Here is a 17,311-nt window from a genome sequence, read left to right on the forward strand (position 1 = left end):
GGAACAAAGAATGTAGCCATACTTACAGGATGGGAAAGCAGTGACTCTGAAGAAGATTTGGGTCACAGGGCTGACAGCTCGTGACAACCAGGTAATAATCTCATGACCCCCAGTTTGAAAAGTCCTGCTCTAATTCAAAGAGGAATTAATTCAGTGTCATTCAATGGCCTGTGTTGTGCAGGAGGTCAAACTAGATGATCACAATGGTCCCTTGTGACCCTAAGAGCCCCTCAGTGCCCACTGGCAGAAGGCCCACTATAGTGTAACTCATATCAGGCCTGACACACTCACTACCCACAACACACTATTGTCATAATATATATCTAAAAGGTAGCTTTCTTGTAAGGTGTTTTATGTAAACTGGTGACATGCTGGCACCAAAAGTCATTGCATGAGGTATATACGGGTTGTGTACAAAAAGTTATATGTGGGTGCTGGAAATATGTTCTTAAAATGTGTTTGAGAGGCAGAGCAGATATTGAGCCTGCCATAGTCATAGGAATGTGGACTCCCCTGCGTGACTGGCTTGATTATAGGCAGAGGACAGTGAAAATACATGTATATATCAGGTAAATGAAGCAATCAAGCTAATGAGCAACAGAGGAAGGAGTTTAGTGAATTTACCAGAGGTCAGGATTGCACCCCAGGAAGCCTTCAATGGACTCTGGGTAATTTATAAGGGGATCAAAAAGACATTTCACTGATCCAGGACTAGGGGACATAGGGTACCACAATCTCTGAGCCAATCCCCTAGTCTGGAGTAGTCTGGATGCTGGTAACTTGATATAAATAAAAAACTGTACAGGCAAAAGATTGTAACTTGCTAAAATTAAGTTTTAGTCACAGAGGGCGTGTTTTGTTTATAGCCTGTCTCTTTTGTTCTTGTTTAGTATCATTTACATCTCTGGTCTTTAATAATAAACTTATCCTTGGTTTATGACAAAATCATCTCAGTACTGTGTATTAAAGTGAAGTGTAAGTCTTCAACTAGCCTAACAGACTGATGTCTGCTCTGTCTCCTTAGAGGCAGCGAATTTAATAATTTCTGGCAGCATCACAGTAAGAGGGCCTGGATACTGCAAGGAGACGTCTCTGAGGAACTTGGGAACTGGGGTTCACTGATTGTTACGGCAAGGCAAGGTTTAGACGGGCAGAGTCTCAAGGAGTTTGCTGGCAAGGCAGACAGGCTGACACACAGTTTAGCAGCAGCAAAGCTGCTGAGGCAATGTGGTAATACAATGACTTAAAGTTCTGGGTGTGCTGAGCAGAATGTCAGCCTTATAATCTAAGGATCAAATAATGTTTGAAAGCAACTCTTGTTCCCTAGGGCAGCAAAGGTGGGAGTGCTCGCATAAACAGGGCACAGGTGTTTTCACCAGTCAGTTCTAACCCTGCTCAGGGCAGATCTAGACCATTCCGCTGTTGTGCATGCTACACCCACCAGTCCTACGCCTTATGGAGCAACAAAAGTGACTGTGCAAAGGTGGAGATTTTAAGAAAACGCTTAGGTTCCAATCCTGAAAATATGTATGTGCAACGTCCTGTTGAAGTCAATGGGACTATTCACAGATATAAAGTTAAGCACATGTATACATCTTTGTGGGATGAAAGCCTTAGTTGTAGATAAGGCAATATTAGCCACTAGTGAGAAAGGGGCTCAAAAACATCAAAGAAAAAAGCACTCCAGCCTAATGGGTAATGGGGAAAGGAGTGGGCAGGACAAAGAAGAGGATATGTTTGTATTGTTACTACAAAACATCTCTGACAAAAGACCACTTCAAAAAGTTATAAATGATCTGTATCAGTAGGAACCCTGTTTTAGAGTAGGATAATAATATTGTTCTGCCACAACTTTAGTGTTGCCAACTCTCATGATTTTATCACAATATTTAGTGGTTTTTGTTACAACTTATGTTATCTGAATATGTGAAACTTTCAGCTTTTTTTTTTTTTAAAAAAAAGTATCCAGCCCTCATGATTGTGAACAAAAACTTGAAAATTTCAACCCTAAAGGGGCAAAGACCATAATATAAATAATCCCCCCCTCCAAAAAAACCTATTTGTTAAAATCTCATGATTTTTAAGCTAATTTCATAATTTTGGGGTCCTGACTCATGATTTTTCACTGCTTGGGGTTATCAGAACTGCAAATTCTACAATCAAATGTTTAGTCAAAGCAATTAGATAGGAACTGGCAGGACCTAATAAATAATAATAATAATATAACAATAATTTACCTGTATTACTAACAGTATGTTGTTATTAATAGTTTATTACAATATTTTAAAATTTTTAGTTAAAATTCTCTTTTTAATAAAAAATTCTCACCAAAAATTTTCAGTATTTACTATTTGTAATTATCATTTTCATGTATCATTTTCCTTTTTAAAAACAGAATTCTTTTAAAGAAACAGTTTTTGAGAAATATTTCAAAAATAGAAAAAAAATTTTTGAAAGAACATGCAGTCTAGAACAGTGGTTTTCAAACCATGGGTCGTGACCTCGTACTGGGTCGCAGAATGTAAGGCACTGGGTCCCGTCGGCAGTGCTGCCCAGCTAAAGCAGGGTAGTCCCTACCTGTTCCGACACCACGCTGCGCCCTGGAAGCAGCCAGCAGCAGTTCTGGCCCCGAGGCAGCGGGGCCATAGGGCTCGGCACGCTGCCCCCTTCCCGAGCACCGGCTCTGCACTCCCATTGGCTGGTTCCGGGGTGGGAGCGGTGCCTGAGGGCAAGAGCTGCGTGGAGCTGCTTGTGTGCCTCTGCCTAGGAGTCGGACCTGCCACTGGCTGCTTCCGGAGCATAGCATGGTCCGCGGTGCTAGGACAGGCAGGAACCCTGCCTTAGCACCTCTGCTGCACTGCTGACTGGGAGCTGCCCGAGGTAAGCCCGCGCCCCAACCCTGCACCAATCCCCTGCCCCAGCCCTGAGCCCCCCCAAACCCGGAGCCCCTTTCTGCACCCCAAACCCCTCATCCCCAGCCCCACCCCAGATCCTGCACCCCCAGCCCAGAGCTCTGACCCCCTCCCTTACCCCAACCCTTGCCCCAGCCCAGAGCCCCCTCCCACACCCTGAACCCCTCATTCCCAGCCCCACCCCGCAGCCCTCACCCCCACACCCCAACCCTCTGCCCCAGTGAGCCCCTCCCACACCCCAAATCCCTCATCTCCTGCTCTGCTGGGTCATGGGCATCAACAATTTTCTTCAACTGGGTCTCCAGAAAATAAGTTTGAAAACGACTGGTCTAGAAGATGAAGAGAATGAAAATAATTTTGAAATATTATGATATTTTTTCATTGTTTCACCAGCTCTAGTTATTAAAACTGAAAAATCAAAACTAGTTTTTGTACTTTTCTTAGTAAAACCAGGCTCACGTCTTTCTAGTCAGTTTCATCATGTACTGGTGCACTATTCAGTTTTCCACCAGCACAAAGGAATTTATCGAAACACTGGATTGTTTGCATGTTCTTCTGAAAATCATGAACATTTTTTAATTTATGTTAGATTTTGTAACAATTATGTACCCAACAAGGTGAGGTCTGGATCCTGCAATATGATATCCTCTGCCTGCTTGAAGCCCTATTGATATTAACAAGGCTCTGCATGGGCACAGGAATTGGGGTCAGGAAGGAATTTTCCTCCAGGGCAGATTGGAAGAGGCCCTGGAGGCTTTTCGCCTTCCTCTGTAGCATTGGGCACGGGTCACTTGCTGGAGGATTCTCTGCTCCTTGAAGTCTTTAAACCACGATTTGAGGACTTCAGTAGCTCAGTCATAGGTGAGAGGTTTATTGCAAGAGTGGGTGGGTGAGATTCTGTGGCCTGCATTGTGCAGGAGGTCGGACTAGATGATCATAATGGTCCCTTCTGACCTGGATATCTATGAATCTATGAGTCATCCCAAAACACCACATTGCAGGATCAGGGCCTAAATTTGAGGCCTTAAACTATTTAAAGTGACATACATGAACAATTTTAAATCTACTCGGTTAAAAAAATTGAAATTAGTTTATGTTACTACACTACCCCATACCCCACCTTGGCAATTTTTATGGTTTTCTAATTGCATTTTCATATTTTAAAAAGGGTTTTCTTTCCCTTGTTTGCTGTGTAGAAGACCTGCAGAAATAGGAGGTGAAACTGGTTAACGGACTAAACAGTGAAAATAGTGGAAGTTACGGGGCAGAAAGTGCCATCAGATCCACAAAGTAAACAGCCTGGAGAAAGATTTCAGAGTAGCAGCGTGTTAGTCTGTATCCGCAAAAAGAAAAGGAGGACTTGTGGCACCTTAGAAATGACCCATCTTGATTATCACTACAAAAGGTTTCCCCCCCCCCCCGCTCTCCTGCTGATAATAGCTCACTTTACGTGATCACTCTTGTTACAGTCTGTATGGTAACACCCATTGTTTCATGTTCTCTGTGTATATAAATCTCCTCACCGTATTTTCCACTGAATGCATCTGATGAAGTGAGTTGTAGCTCACAAAAGCTTATGCTCAAATAAATTGGTTAGTCTCTAAGGTGCCACAAGTCCTCCTTTTCTTTAAACTGGAGAAAGTAGAGAAAAATGCTTATTTTCCATGTTTCAGAGTAGCAGCCGTGTTAGTCTGTATTCGCAAAAAGAAAAGGAGTACTTGTGGCACCTTAGAGACTAACCAATTTATTTGAGCATGAGCTTTCGTGAGCTACAGCTCACTTCATCGGATGCATAAAGTGAAAAATGCAGTGAGGATGTTTTATACACACAGACCATGAAAAAATGGGTGTTTATCACTTCAAAAAGTTTCCTCCCCCCTCCACCCCACTCTCCTGCTGGTAATAGCTTATCTAAAGGGATCACTCTCTTTACAATGTGTATGATAATCAAGGTGGGCCATTTCCAGCACATATTTTCCACGTAACCTTTGCTTTACTACTCTTGGGTTTTACCTGTAACATTAGAGAGGATTGTGATTTTCAGATTGACAGTGTCCCTTTAATAGTGTCCCCATAAAATTAGTGCTACATTTATTGTATTAGTTTTAAGAATGATACCTGTTTTTAAGACATCAATAGTGAGATTTAGCTCAGAGCTGCTGATCACGGATAACTATTTCTGTTATGTAACCTATTGTAAAATAGGATAGTCTATGGTGGAATTCCACAAAATACACAATGTTACCTCAATTTTACTTATGAATATTGATAATGCAAAGAGAACAAGAAGTTACATATTTATGGCATGCAAGAAATAGTTCGATAGCCTGTTTTGAGGCTCTTTCCATTTGCTAGAGCCAACTGGTTGTCCACCCATTTGAGCAAATAAGAGCTTGGACATCTCAAATTAACACATTTCATGGTTAAAAGATAAAAGTATGTCATAGCATAAATCATTTCCATTAGTTTATTACAGTAAATATTTGAACAATGTCCTTTAATACAAAAGGTCAAGCATAATAGTACTGTGATGAACAAATATTATGAAAACCTGCATCACCCATTTTAAAAGAAAGAACTGAAAAATATAATCATTCATTTCAGAAGGAACTAATAGGGTATCTCAGTGATGCTGAAGATTATCTTTTTGATCTGAAAGTATAAATACAGGGAAAGTTGTTCTATATTCACATGTGAAAGGCTGATAGTTACATAACATTCAGTACATAATGAACAAAGTTTCTGTATGAAATCCTTTGTGTGTTTTCTTTGTGTGTAAAAAAGAAATAAAGAAAAGTTAAAGAAATAACTGTTGAGTAGTTCTATGAAAATAAATGCTATTTGGTCCTTTAAAAATATTTATCACTGCACGTCCCAGATTTCACAGAGAAGAGGAGTAAATTTATGATCATTCACTCTCCATGACATCAGCATCTCTGCATGATGATGGTTAAATGTCCGTAATTCTGTAAGACGGCCCAGAAGACATGCAAAATGTTGAGGGTTATCAGTGTGGTAAAGCTTGCAGAGTTTTTGTAAAACTTCAAGCAGTGGTTCTTGAAGTCTTTCCACAGACTCTCTATCCTTTATGTATTGTCGATCTGGTTTGTTTTAAAAAGAATAAGGAAAAAATAATTAGCAAGTATGTATTTTTGTAGATTGCAAACACTTCTCTGAATCTCTTATGAGAAATGGATGGACTGCAGCCTAGAGTATGTAATATTAAACCTTTTCACCCTAGCATAGGGCAACAGTCAAACCTGCCGAAAAGAATGTTTCAAGGCAAGAGGAAGCGTAAGGATCTCAGGACTTGTCTACATGATGCATTAGTGCTCATCAGCGGGGGGGGGGGGGGTGAATTCTAATATGCACCAGTGTATCGTGCACTAATTGTCCCTGTGGATCCTACAGGTGCACGCTAAAGTTCATCAGTGTGCTTTGTGCATTAGAATTTACACCCCAGTTGGTGCACACTAATGCACTATGTAGACAAGCCCTAGTATTGCAATTATGATTGAGACTGCTCTTTTTAATACATACTCCCTTCTTGCAACCAATCATAACTAGCAACAAAACTAATTTTCAGGCAGAAGCTTCTCATGCCAGCAGCTTTGTCTTCTGGGGACAATAACTTGGCCTCTTTTTAGTTTGCTTCTTTTTATTACAGGAAAACACACACACAAATTAAATAATAAAACAAAGCTGATCCTTCATCTTTTACTCATTTAGTATGAAATACATCCCAGTACAGAGGACCAGCACAAAGCTCTAAGCAATGGTGGAAAACATTTTTCCATCAAAACTGTTTTTCTAGCTAAAATTGGATTTTTAACTAAACAATCTTTTTTGTGAAAAGTTTCAGCTGTCGGTGGATCATTTTAACTTCAAACACTCAAAGCTTTTTATTAGAAAATGTTGCCACCATACCTCCGAGGTATTGTAATTCAGATTCCTTGTATCGCTGTTCTCCTCTATGGCCTGCGCTCCCCACCTTGACTACATCACCCATGATGCACTGCAACCAGGAACTCTCACAATGCATTGTGAGGGCTCACCAAGAGGGGAAGAAGTCATGTATCATGAGATATGTAGGCCAGCCAGGGAGACGGGCCCATAGAAGAGAATGAGGGCATGAATCATCCAAACTACATCTTGCATTCAGCAACATGGTGGCATTTACAAATCAAGATTTCTAGTTTTCAGCTGAAAGCTTTTGGTCAAAATTTTTTGGTTTTCATTGTTTTTCCCCATCTAATTTTTTTTTTTGGGGTGGAGGGGGACTCTTTTCCTGGCCATCTCCTGGTACCACCATGGGCAGCGGGTGAAGCTTCTTCTCGGAGAGGCTAGCTCCCCATCCCACCTCTTCTGCTCACAGTCCCGCCCACACTCCACCCCAGGCCCTGCCCCCTCCCCAGCTGGGTCCCCTACCCACTGGCATCCCTCCTCTCCTTTCCCCCTCCTCCCTGCTCAGCCTCCCCTGCCATTGCTCCTGGTCCCTCCTCCCCCACTCCACTGCTCAGCCCCCTCCCCACTCGCTGCATGCATCCCTCCTTCTCCTCTCCCCTCCTTGCTTGGCCCATCGCTGGTGAGCGGTGGTGGGCAAGCGGGGAGGAGGCTGAGTGGGGAGGAGAGAAGGAACCAGCAAGTGGCAGTGGGCACCTCCAGAGTTGGGGGTGGAGAGTGCTGGAGAGGAGCAGCCAGATGGAGAACATCAAGCTTTTATATGTGCCATGCAGGTTCCTGGGCAGCTGAGGAGGTGGTATCTGCTACTCAGCTTCCCGAGTTCATCAGTAATCTCCCTGGGGAGTCCAAGGGACCGGGGAAGCTGAGTAGCAGATACCGCCTCCTCAGCCGCCCGGAAACCTGCATGGCGCATAATAAATAAGCAAAAACTTCCCGTGGAAGCCCATTCCCAGAAGGGAGGGAAAGAGGCGGGGCCACCAAAGCCCAGGCATCTGGTTCAGCAGCAGCTGCGCCAAGGGAGGCTTAGCCTCTCCTGGCTTGTTATACCTGCCGATCCATGGGCACCAGTAAGAACTGTACTTAGAGCTTGGTTTTTGCCATATTGCATGTTGGAATGGGAGTGACTGCCAAGTTATGTGAATAAGCAATTGGTCCCTATTCCAGCCATTTTATGACCTGTATGCCTTGTCCCAGAATTCTCCTGTACCACTCCTGTGACGGAAGGCCTTTGGTACCATAAAACTTCTTCATATGTTTTGGTGAAAGCTGGAATAGGAACTAGTAGTAATAATAGTAAATACATTGTAGTAGGACCGAAAGGCCTTAATTGGGATTGGGGCACCATTGTACCGGTGCTATATAAACACAGAAAAGAGAAAATCCTGGTCCTGACGGGGCTTACAACATAAAAAACAGCTACTTTCCCTCCCCTGCTTCTGCCTGCAGGTTTTCTACCATGTACTTATGATATGCCAGCCAGAGTTTGTTCTTCAAGACTTAATCCCTTTGCTGCTGGTTCTTGAGCACAGTATACATGATGTGGAAGCTTCCTTTCAAAGTTCTGATGTTCCACTGAAATCTCAATGGAATGTTAGGACATATTTGCTACTATATATCATCAACACTTGGGAGTTTTCCATACAAGAGAAAAGAAAAGCCCTTTCTGATAAGTAACAATATCTTAATTTTTATTTAGCTGCTACAGGCAAGTCATTTCCTGTATGTAAAAATTATTGTCGACTATTGAATTTAGAAATAGAAATTACCTGGAGTTAAGATAACTATTGCTGTAAGTAGAGCATACTCTTCTTCTGTCATCTTCAGTTCTCCAACGCTTTTATAAAAACCAAACATGGGGGTTATGTAATCATCAGCGATACCTGTTAAAAAATTCAATGATATAATCAGATTTTTTTAAAATATACTAAAAATAAATAGTTTTATCTGTGGCCCTCTTGGCCTAAGCAGCTAGCTAAATATTTGGGCCTTTGCCAGGTTGTTTCCGTTAAAGGAGAAATTGGTGATAGTCAGTATTGCTTTAGTGAAATCCTGTTGACTCCCAAAGAATGTACACAAAGTCCTGTTTCTGTGAACACAGTAGGAACAAACAACAGGAGACAGTTTCTTTGCTCATGGTTTCCAAGCCTGCCTTTCCAGTGAGTCCTGTGCCCCAAAAAGCTCTGTCTCTCTCTCTTAGGGTCACATTCATGACTGCATCTGTCTGTCTGCTGGCTTTCTGGTGGCTTTCTGCATCCAATACACGCAGCTTGCCAAATAATCCGCTAGCCCCTGCATTTGCAATCAGTCCCAGAAAAACCTGTCAGGATATGTCTACATTGCAGTTAAAACCCCACAGCTGGCCTGTGTCAGATGACTTGGACTCATGGGGCTCAGGCTAAGGGGCTATTTAATTGCAGTGTAAACACTCAGGCTGGCATCCTAGCTCTAGGACCCCGCAACAAGGGAGGGTCCCAGAGCCTAGGTTTCAGCCAGAACTTGAACATCTATACTGCAATTTTATACCCCACAGCCCAAACCTGTGAGCCTGAATGAGCTGACATGGGCCAGCCATAGGTGTTCTATTGCAGTGTAGACATACCCTGAGTTCACCCTTGGGGTCAGAGCTAAGGGCATTATGCTGTGTGACACTTGCATCTGTAAGGTATTTGGACCAAGGAACAATGACACTTTCTGGCTCTCTGATTATTCTTTGGGCCAAACCAAACAGGGGCATCCTAGACAGCGTCCTAGACAGTTAGCTGGGAAAGAAGGGTATGTAGCTGCTGCTAGCTTCCCAAACCCCTTAGAACCTGTGACTGTGCCAACCTCAGCTGGTTCATTAATCTAAGAGACTGGTGTTCTCCCAGAAAAAAGGGAATCCCGTGCCCAATTCCTGCCCCTTCTTTTAGAGCAAATATGGTATGTTTATATATGATCCTGATGGGCAGGATCCCCAGGGAGAATAACATGATGGGGAAAGGAGTCCAGGAGAGCTGGCTGTGTTTTAAAGAATCCTTATTGAGGTTACAAGGACAAACCATCCCGATGTGTAGAAAGAATAGTAAATATGACAGGCGACCAGCTTAGCTTAACAGTGAAATCCTTGCTGATCTTAAACACAAAAAAAAGCTTACAAGGAGTGGGAGATTGGACAAATGACCAGGGAAGAGTATAAAAATATTGCTCGGACATGCAGGAGTGAAATCAGGAAGGCCAAATCACACCTGGAGTTGCAGCTAGCAAGAGATGTTAAGAGTAAAAAGAAGGGTTTCTTCAGGTATGTTAGCAACAAGAAGAAAGTCAAGAAAAGTGTGGGCCCCTTACTGAATGAGGGAGGCAACCTAGTGACAGAGGATGTGGAAAAAGCTAATGTACTCAATGCTTTTTTTGCCTCTGTCTTCACGAACAAGGTCAGCTCCCAGACTACTGCACTGGGCAGCACAGCATGGGGAGGAGGTGACCAGCCCTCTGTGGAGAAAGAAGTGGTTCGGGACTATTTAGAAAAGCTGGACGAGCACAAGTCCATGGGGCTGGATGCGCTGCATCCAAGAGTGCTAAAGGAGTTGGCGGATGTGATTGCAGAGCCATTGGCTATTATCTTTGAAAACTCATGGCGATCGGGGGAAGTCCCGGACGACTGGAAAAAGGCTAATGTAGTGCCCATCTTTTAAAAAGGGAAGAAGGAGGATCCTGGGAACTACAGGCCAGTCAGCCTCAGTCCCTGGAAAAATCATGGAGCAGGTCCTCATGGAATCAATTCTGAAGCACTTAGAGGAGAGGAAAGTGATCAGGAACAGACATCATGGATTCACCAAGGGCAAGTCATGCCTAACTAACCTAATTGCCTTCTATGAAGAGATAACTGGCTCTGTGGATGAGGGAAAAGCAGTGGACGTGTTATTCCTTGACTTTAGCAAAGCTTTTGACACGGTCTCCCACAGTATTCTTGCCAGCAAGTTAAAGAAGTATGGGCTGGATTAATGGACTATAAGGTAGATAGAAAGTTGGCTAGATTGTCAGGCTCAATGGGTAGTGATGTCTAGTTGGCAGCCGGTATCAAGTGGAGTGTCCCAAGGGTCGGTCCTCGGGCCGGTTTTGTTCAATATCTTCATAAATGATCTGGAGGATGGTGTAGATTGCATCCTCAGCAAGTTTGCAGATGACACTAAACTGGGAGGAGAGGTAGATATGCTGGAAGGTAGGGATAGGATACAGAGGGACCTAGACAAATTGGAGGATGGGGCCAAAAGAAATTTGATGAGGTTCAACAAGGACAAGTGCAGAGTCCTGCACTTAGGACGGAAGAATCCCATGCACCGCTACAGACTAGGGACCAAATGGCTAGGCAGCGGTTCTGCAGAAAAGGACCTGGGATTACAGTGGATGAGAAGCTCGATATGAGTCAACAGTGTGCCCTTGTTGCCAAGAAGGCCAATGGCATTTTGGGATGTATAAGTAGGGGCACTGCCAGCAGATCGAGGGACCTGATTGTTCCCCTCTATTCGACATTGGTGAGGCCTCATCTGGAGTACTGTGTCCAGTTTTGGGCCCCACACTACAAGAAGGATGTGGAAAAATTGGAAAGCGTCCAGCGGAGGGCAACAAAAATTATTAGGGGACTGGAACACATGAGTTATGAGGAGAGGCTGAGGGAACTGGGATTGTTTAGTCTGCAGAAGAGAAGAATGAGGGGGGATTTGATAGCTGCTTTCACCTACCTGAAAGGGGGTTCCAAAGAGAATGGATCTAGACTGTTCTCAGTGGTAGCAGATGACAGAACAAGGAGTAATGGTCTCAAGTTGCAGTGGGGGAGGTTTAGGTTGGATATTAGGAAAAAACTTTTTCACTAGGAGGGTGGTGAAACACTGGAATGCGTTACCTAGGGAGGTGGTGGAATCTCCTTCCTTAGAAGTTTTTAAGGTCAGGCTTGACAGAGCCCTGGCTGGGATGATTTCATTGGGAATTGGTCCTGCTTTGAGCAGGGGGTTGGATTAGATGACCTCCTGAGGTCCCTTCCAACCCTGATATTCTATGATTCTATGATTCTGTGACTCTTCGGTCTAGAGACCATGGGCTTGATTCTTATTTATGCTCAGGCACCTTTACAGCACTCTGGACTTAAATTACATTCAAACCCACTTTATCTCCTTTACACTGTGCCTTAGTGCACTTGAGAATCAGGCCCAATTAATTCATGCCTTTTTTATCGGAGAGCAGGGTGCATTATAACTTTCATATTAAAATAGGGCTGTTGCAAGATTGCTTAATACAGCTGCTTAAAGCTGTCTGATGGTGGGCATCTGGGGTGTGTTTAGAATTCCACACCAGTGGTTCTGCAGTAGCAATGCCATAGGTTTGAAGGAAGGGATCCTACTCTATTTCCAAAAGTGAAAACTTTGTGACTTGTTCTTTAGTTATCTCAATCCCTAGGAAGAAACGTATTTCTGAGTTTTGAGCTAATCTTGGCTAAAAGTTAAGGCTTTGGGTGGAAACCACTGTGGTTTTTCATGATTTACACAAAAAGGAAGCTAAACTTTGTAGTTTTAGTCACATTTTGCTTTGAGGTTTGGAGATTGTTCAAACCCGAAAACTCAAAGTGAAAATCAGTGGATGCAAAGCCACAGGAAGCAAAATCGAAAAATTGAGAGGTCACTTGACTAAACTATGATTAGTCACTTTCTGCTGCTGCTATAGAAATAAACATTTCTACGGTTTAGAATAAACTAGCAACAAAGAACACACTCTTTGGAGAGTAAATCTAACCCATGGTGCACACTGTAATTAAACATACAACATTAACCACCTGTGTTAATTTCAGGTTACGAACTGCAGTACTGAAGCTTTTATCACAAGTTTTCACATAGTCAGGCCCTTTTTAGAAGGGTCAGAATCAATGAAGCAGAAATGTATGACAAGTGTCCGCTTGTCATATGTGAGTTAATTGTACTCTTGGGGCTTCAAAAACAATGAACTACAGCCAGAGCCTCTAATTTTCCACTGTAATTTTTCTCATAATTATCAGAGTTAGCTATTTAAAATGTTGAACAACTGTTTCACTAAGCTTTCAGGTTCATCTATTCCTTTAGAAAGAGAATGCTTTTTAAAAGTACCACTATGATTAAATATGACAAAATTAAATGCCAAAGCTCATATGAAAACTGAAAAATGTAAAAGATCTGTACAGTTTAGCATTGGCGGTTGCCAGAAAGAACTCCCCATTGGAAGCGAATGGCACAAAAATGACTGCATGAAGGTCTGGGAGCAAACAAAACATGTCCAAATTTGTTGTGCCATTAGATTACCATCGTCGTCTTGATTGGAAGCATGGAAAATAGGAGAGGGAAGGGAGAATCCTAGCAAGACTGCCTCCTTCCCACTCCTGACTCATTGCTCTCCCCCAGTTTCCTTTGTTGCCACCTCTCCTGATTGTCTCATGACATCTGGTACTTCAGCCCCTGCAGTCAAGTGATTATATGAGAATCCCAGCTTTTGTTTTTTAAAAAAGTTTCTAGCCCTTATGGTTGTGGAGAAAAGCTTGAAAACATGACTAGAGGGTACCCCAACGTCTCAAAAGCTAGAAGGCAAACAAAAGGAGCCCCAAGTGTAGTTTATTTTAAAATCTCATGATTTTTCAGCCAATCACATTTTTTGGGGTGCTCACTTGAGCTTTGAATGGTTGGCATTGGTGGTGATGAGTTTCTGCGCTGTTTTCTTTAGCCTCTCTGATACACAGTGTACCCAAAGCAAAATAAAAATGACAACAATCAGAGGTCCCAATTCTGGAGAAGGGTGTAGTCACTCTGCACCATGCCAGCAGTGGAATCTGGATCTAAAACAGGCATAGGTGGCCATGGAAAGATCATCCCATGGTAGAGAGATTCTCTAGTGGCTCCTACATAGGGGGAAATGGCTGGGGTTTCCCTGCACCTTCTCTGATCCATGGCTGCCTTATCTGTCTTTATCTAGTGCTAGGTCAATGGAAGAAGTCTTCCACTGACCTATTATCATCTGTCAGAGAGGTGGATTACCTACGCTGATAGGAGAATCTTTCTCATTGGTGTAGGTAATGTCTATGCTGTGTCGCTGTAGTGTTGTCAGTGTTGACAAGTCGTATATGCCTGTACAATGCCTAGCACAATGAGGCCCTGACCTCAGCACCACTGTGATACAAATAATAAATTTTATAATAATAAACAGGAAAGGGAGGAAAGAATGAAAAGGAGTGCTACAGTATTAGAGAGTATGCTTATGTTGAAACCAAAAAGAATAGAATTTTGAAATGTTTCAATAGTCGAATGAAGCAAGAGACTATTGTTAGCTAAATATGTAAAATGATAAGCCCCAGTGGAAGAGGCTTTTCTGGTTTTGTTCTATTCATCTTTCTACAGACCTCTTCCACACTATTTCATCATGCACTAACTGCTGTTTCATCACAAGAGGGAGCTGTTTTCTTATATGACTGAAAATATTTCAGTTTGGACTTAATAAACCCCATCAGAAAAAAAAATAGAAATGTTTAAAATGCCTGATTGTTTTTTTTTAATTGCTATTATGACATATATAGAGGTGGTCTCATCTCCCTTCAGGTGCTTAAGAACCACATTATAGGTGGTGTTTGGATAGTAATTAGGGGGAGTTATGGGACCTTCTCAAATGTCACTGCTGCAGTTTGCAGTTTAGAAGTGAAGCCAAGACATATTGTGTTTGTAGTTTTATTCTAAATTTTTAATTTGATTTTAAAAGTCTTTCTGGCTTCACCAAGAACAGAAAAAATAAGGACAGGTTTCAGAGTAGCAGCCATGTTAGTCTGTATTCGCAAAAAGAAAAGGAGTACTTGTGGCACCTTAGAGACTAACAAATTTATTTGAGCATAAGCTTTCATGAGCATCCGATGAAGTGAGCTGTAGCTCACGAAAGCTTATGCTCAAATAAATTTGTTAGTCGCTAAGGTGCCACAAGTCCTCCTTTTCTTTTTGAGAAAAAATAAGCTAGCTCTTACTTTTGTTTATAAAAAATCTGTACGAGATGTAGAAGAAATCTGTGCTATATATTGTTCTGTAGGCACATCTTCCTGATTAATATTCATCAGCCACCCCTTCTTCCCTCTTTCAAAAATCTTCTGCTAGTCCCATTTGTTCTGTGAAGCATTTCAGCTACAAAGAACATGCTCTACTCTGTGTGCCATTTTGTAATGTCATGTATCATACAGATCTGGGCCTACAAGGGTTGATCCATCTTCTATGGAGTCATTTCATTGACTTCAGTATATGAGTAAAGTGTCCTAAACAAATAAGAGTCTCTGCCTTGAAAAGCTTTACTGTCTAATGACTTGATGCAACTTCTAGGGAAATCAATGGGAGATAGTCATGAAATCTTTTCATGAAAGCTCATCAAAGCGGAGACTCTTATTTGTCCAGCCCACTTTACCTATTGTACAACTTTATTAATATCCATGGTTTCATATACATGATTTTTATCTTGCTTTTAAGGGTTTAGTCCTGCAATCCTTAGACTGGCGAAACACTCCTTAAAGGCAATGTGAATGATGTCCGCAGCTTCAGGCCCTAAGCAGTTAGCTGGTTAAAACCAGAGAAAATGAGTATTCCTTTCCCTAGTAGCCAGTCAGTATTTATCACTACATTTATTTATAAGCTACATTTTCTGTATGTGTTTATTTTCATTTGCCTCTTTTCAATAATAAAAATTAAACAGACGTACCTGAAGGTAAGCTTTAGAGAAGTGTTTATGACATCTAGATGTTTTTTTAAAAAACTTCTACCAGGGAGAATGTTTTGTTCTAATTAACAATGACTAATACTGTGTTGTTAATATGGATGAAAAGATCTTTCATCTGGATAAGTGTGAAGGTGCCAGTGGATATTAATCCTAGCAGTAAATGAACTGTTGTTTTATGGAAAACAAAATGTATTAATTACTCACTAAATTATAACTTATCTCTCACAGAATCTTGTCTATCAAAATTGTTTTCCAGAATCAGAAACTTTCACTGGAAACTTTGACTTTTATTTTATTTGAATGTTAACAGTGAAATTCATCACAGGACCCTATAATAATTGGGGCAGATACACCCAGGGTCTCTGCTGGCTGCGAGCGGTGTAGAGCCTGGCAGGGCATAGTTGACTTAGTAGAGAGGTTGCAGGACCAGAAAGTGGACACTTGACCTCTCCTCCATCAGGTACTCTTAGGGAGATGAGCAGGGAGAGGCATTAGCTGAGAAGAAGTCATGACCAGTGAAGGAAGTGGTGCATCTCCTCCACATTCACCAGTGAGGCTCAAATGGAACCACAACTGCAGACCAAAGAAGCTACCCAGCCAATGCTTAACATGGTTTGGAAAAGTGGGGGTCTTATCACGCCCACATCTGCCCATCCCATGCTCAGCAATTAATTCTGTCTCCCACCCCCAAATCAATCCTGTCCCCCAATCTGCCACTCATAAATTCTGTCCCCCCAGCCCCACCTCTGTTCCTACTGCAGCTTGTGGGGGGTTTCATCCCCCCAAACCTGAGGGGGCTGCAGTAGAGTCCTCTCTCCCACTTCCCAGGGTGGGTGTTGCAGGGAGGGAATTGGGGGGCAGAGGAAGCAGCCCATTGCTCACAGGAGTGAGGTGGTAGCAGAACTGGCATGGGCTGCCTGGCTCCTTATCTCCCTCCTCCCAGGGGCATCACTTCAGCATCCCACCTTCCTGCTAAGGCCACAGCTGCTCATGGGGGAGGAGCGCGGTCCCATCCTGGATGTAGGCAGGGTGGTGGCATGGCATGGCCATCTTATCCCAGGGAGTAGGGGGGTGGAAAGCTTGAGGAAGGTGTCTCAGTGATGGCCAGCCTAGGGCAAGGATTGGGGGCAGGTTCCCTCTGCATTGTCAGCTCCAGTCCAGACTGCCGCTGCTGCTTCCTGCCCAGCCAGTGAGCAGAAGGAGCAACATGCAGATTAGGAGCCCCAGCCCAGGCCGCACCACAGCAGTGTCCCCCCCTCCTACCCCAGCCCTGGGGAGGCAACATAGTGTCAACTGGCAAGGAGCTAGGAAAGGTCTGGGGAAGGGAAAACCAAGGCTGGGGGGAAGCGACTGTCCCCCGTGCAATAGAATATGATGCCCCTGTCCTCCCACCTTGAGAATGGTGTCAGGTTGCTGAGGGGAGGGGAAGAGAGATCTGCCTCCTACCTGCAGCAGCCCTGATTGGCTACTCTTCCCCAGGCGGTAGGAAAGTGGGAAAAGCACCCAACCAGAAGGGCTTCCCCGGGCAGCAATTAAAATGTGCACCCCTCAGCAACCCAGCTCACTCCCTAGAAATTGTATGTGCCAGGTCTGTGACTTGTTTCACAACCCAACCCACTTTCAGTACTACCCCAGCAGAAACCCCCTGAGGGAAGGTGGTGGTGGAAACACCACACACCCTCCGTTGGGGGAATTACCTG

At 43.2% G+C, this 17,311-nt stretch overlaps 1 protein-coding gene across 5 annotated transcripts in view; it reads right to left on the minus strand.

Annotated features, from left to right (window-relative positions):
- Positions 1 to 5,365: 5,365 nt before the first annotated feature.
- The window catches only part of NR1H4 (nuclear receptor subfamily 1 group H member 4), a 66,098-nt gene continuing 54,152 nt past the window's right edge, over positions 5,366 to 17,311 (minus strand). For all 5 annotated transcript variants that reach the window (XM_084617031.1, XM_084617028.1, XM_084617027.1 and 2 more), the window contains 2 exons: positions 8,642 to 8,755; positions 5,366 to 6,013 (listed from right to left, as the gene is read on the minus strand). In XM_084617031.1, coding sequence (XP_084473157.1) covers positions 5,775 to 6,013; positions 8,642 to 8,755 — 353 coding nt within the window. In that variant the 3' untranslated portion in view covers positions 5,366 to 5,774. The remainder of the gene's footprint in view (positions 6,014 to 8,641; positions 8,756 to 17,311) is intronic.

Source organism: Lepidochelys olivacea (assembly GCF_965140295.1).
Source record: "Lepidochelys olivacea isolate rLepOli2 genome assembly, chromosome: 1".
In the NCBI taxonomy this organism is placed as follows: Eukaryota; Metazoa; Chordata; order Testudines; family Cheloniidae; genus Lepidochelys; species Lepidochelys olivacea.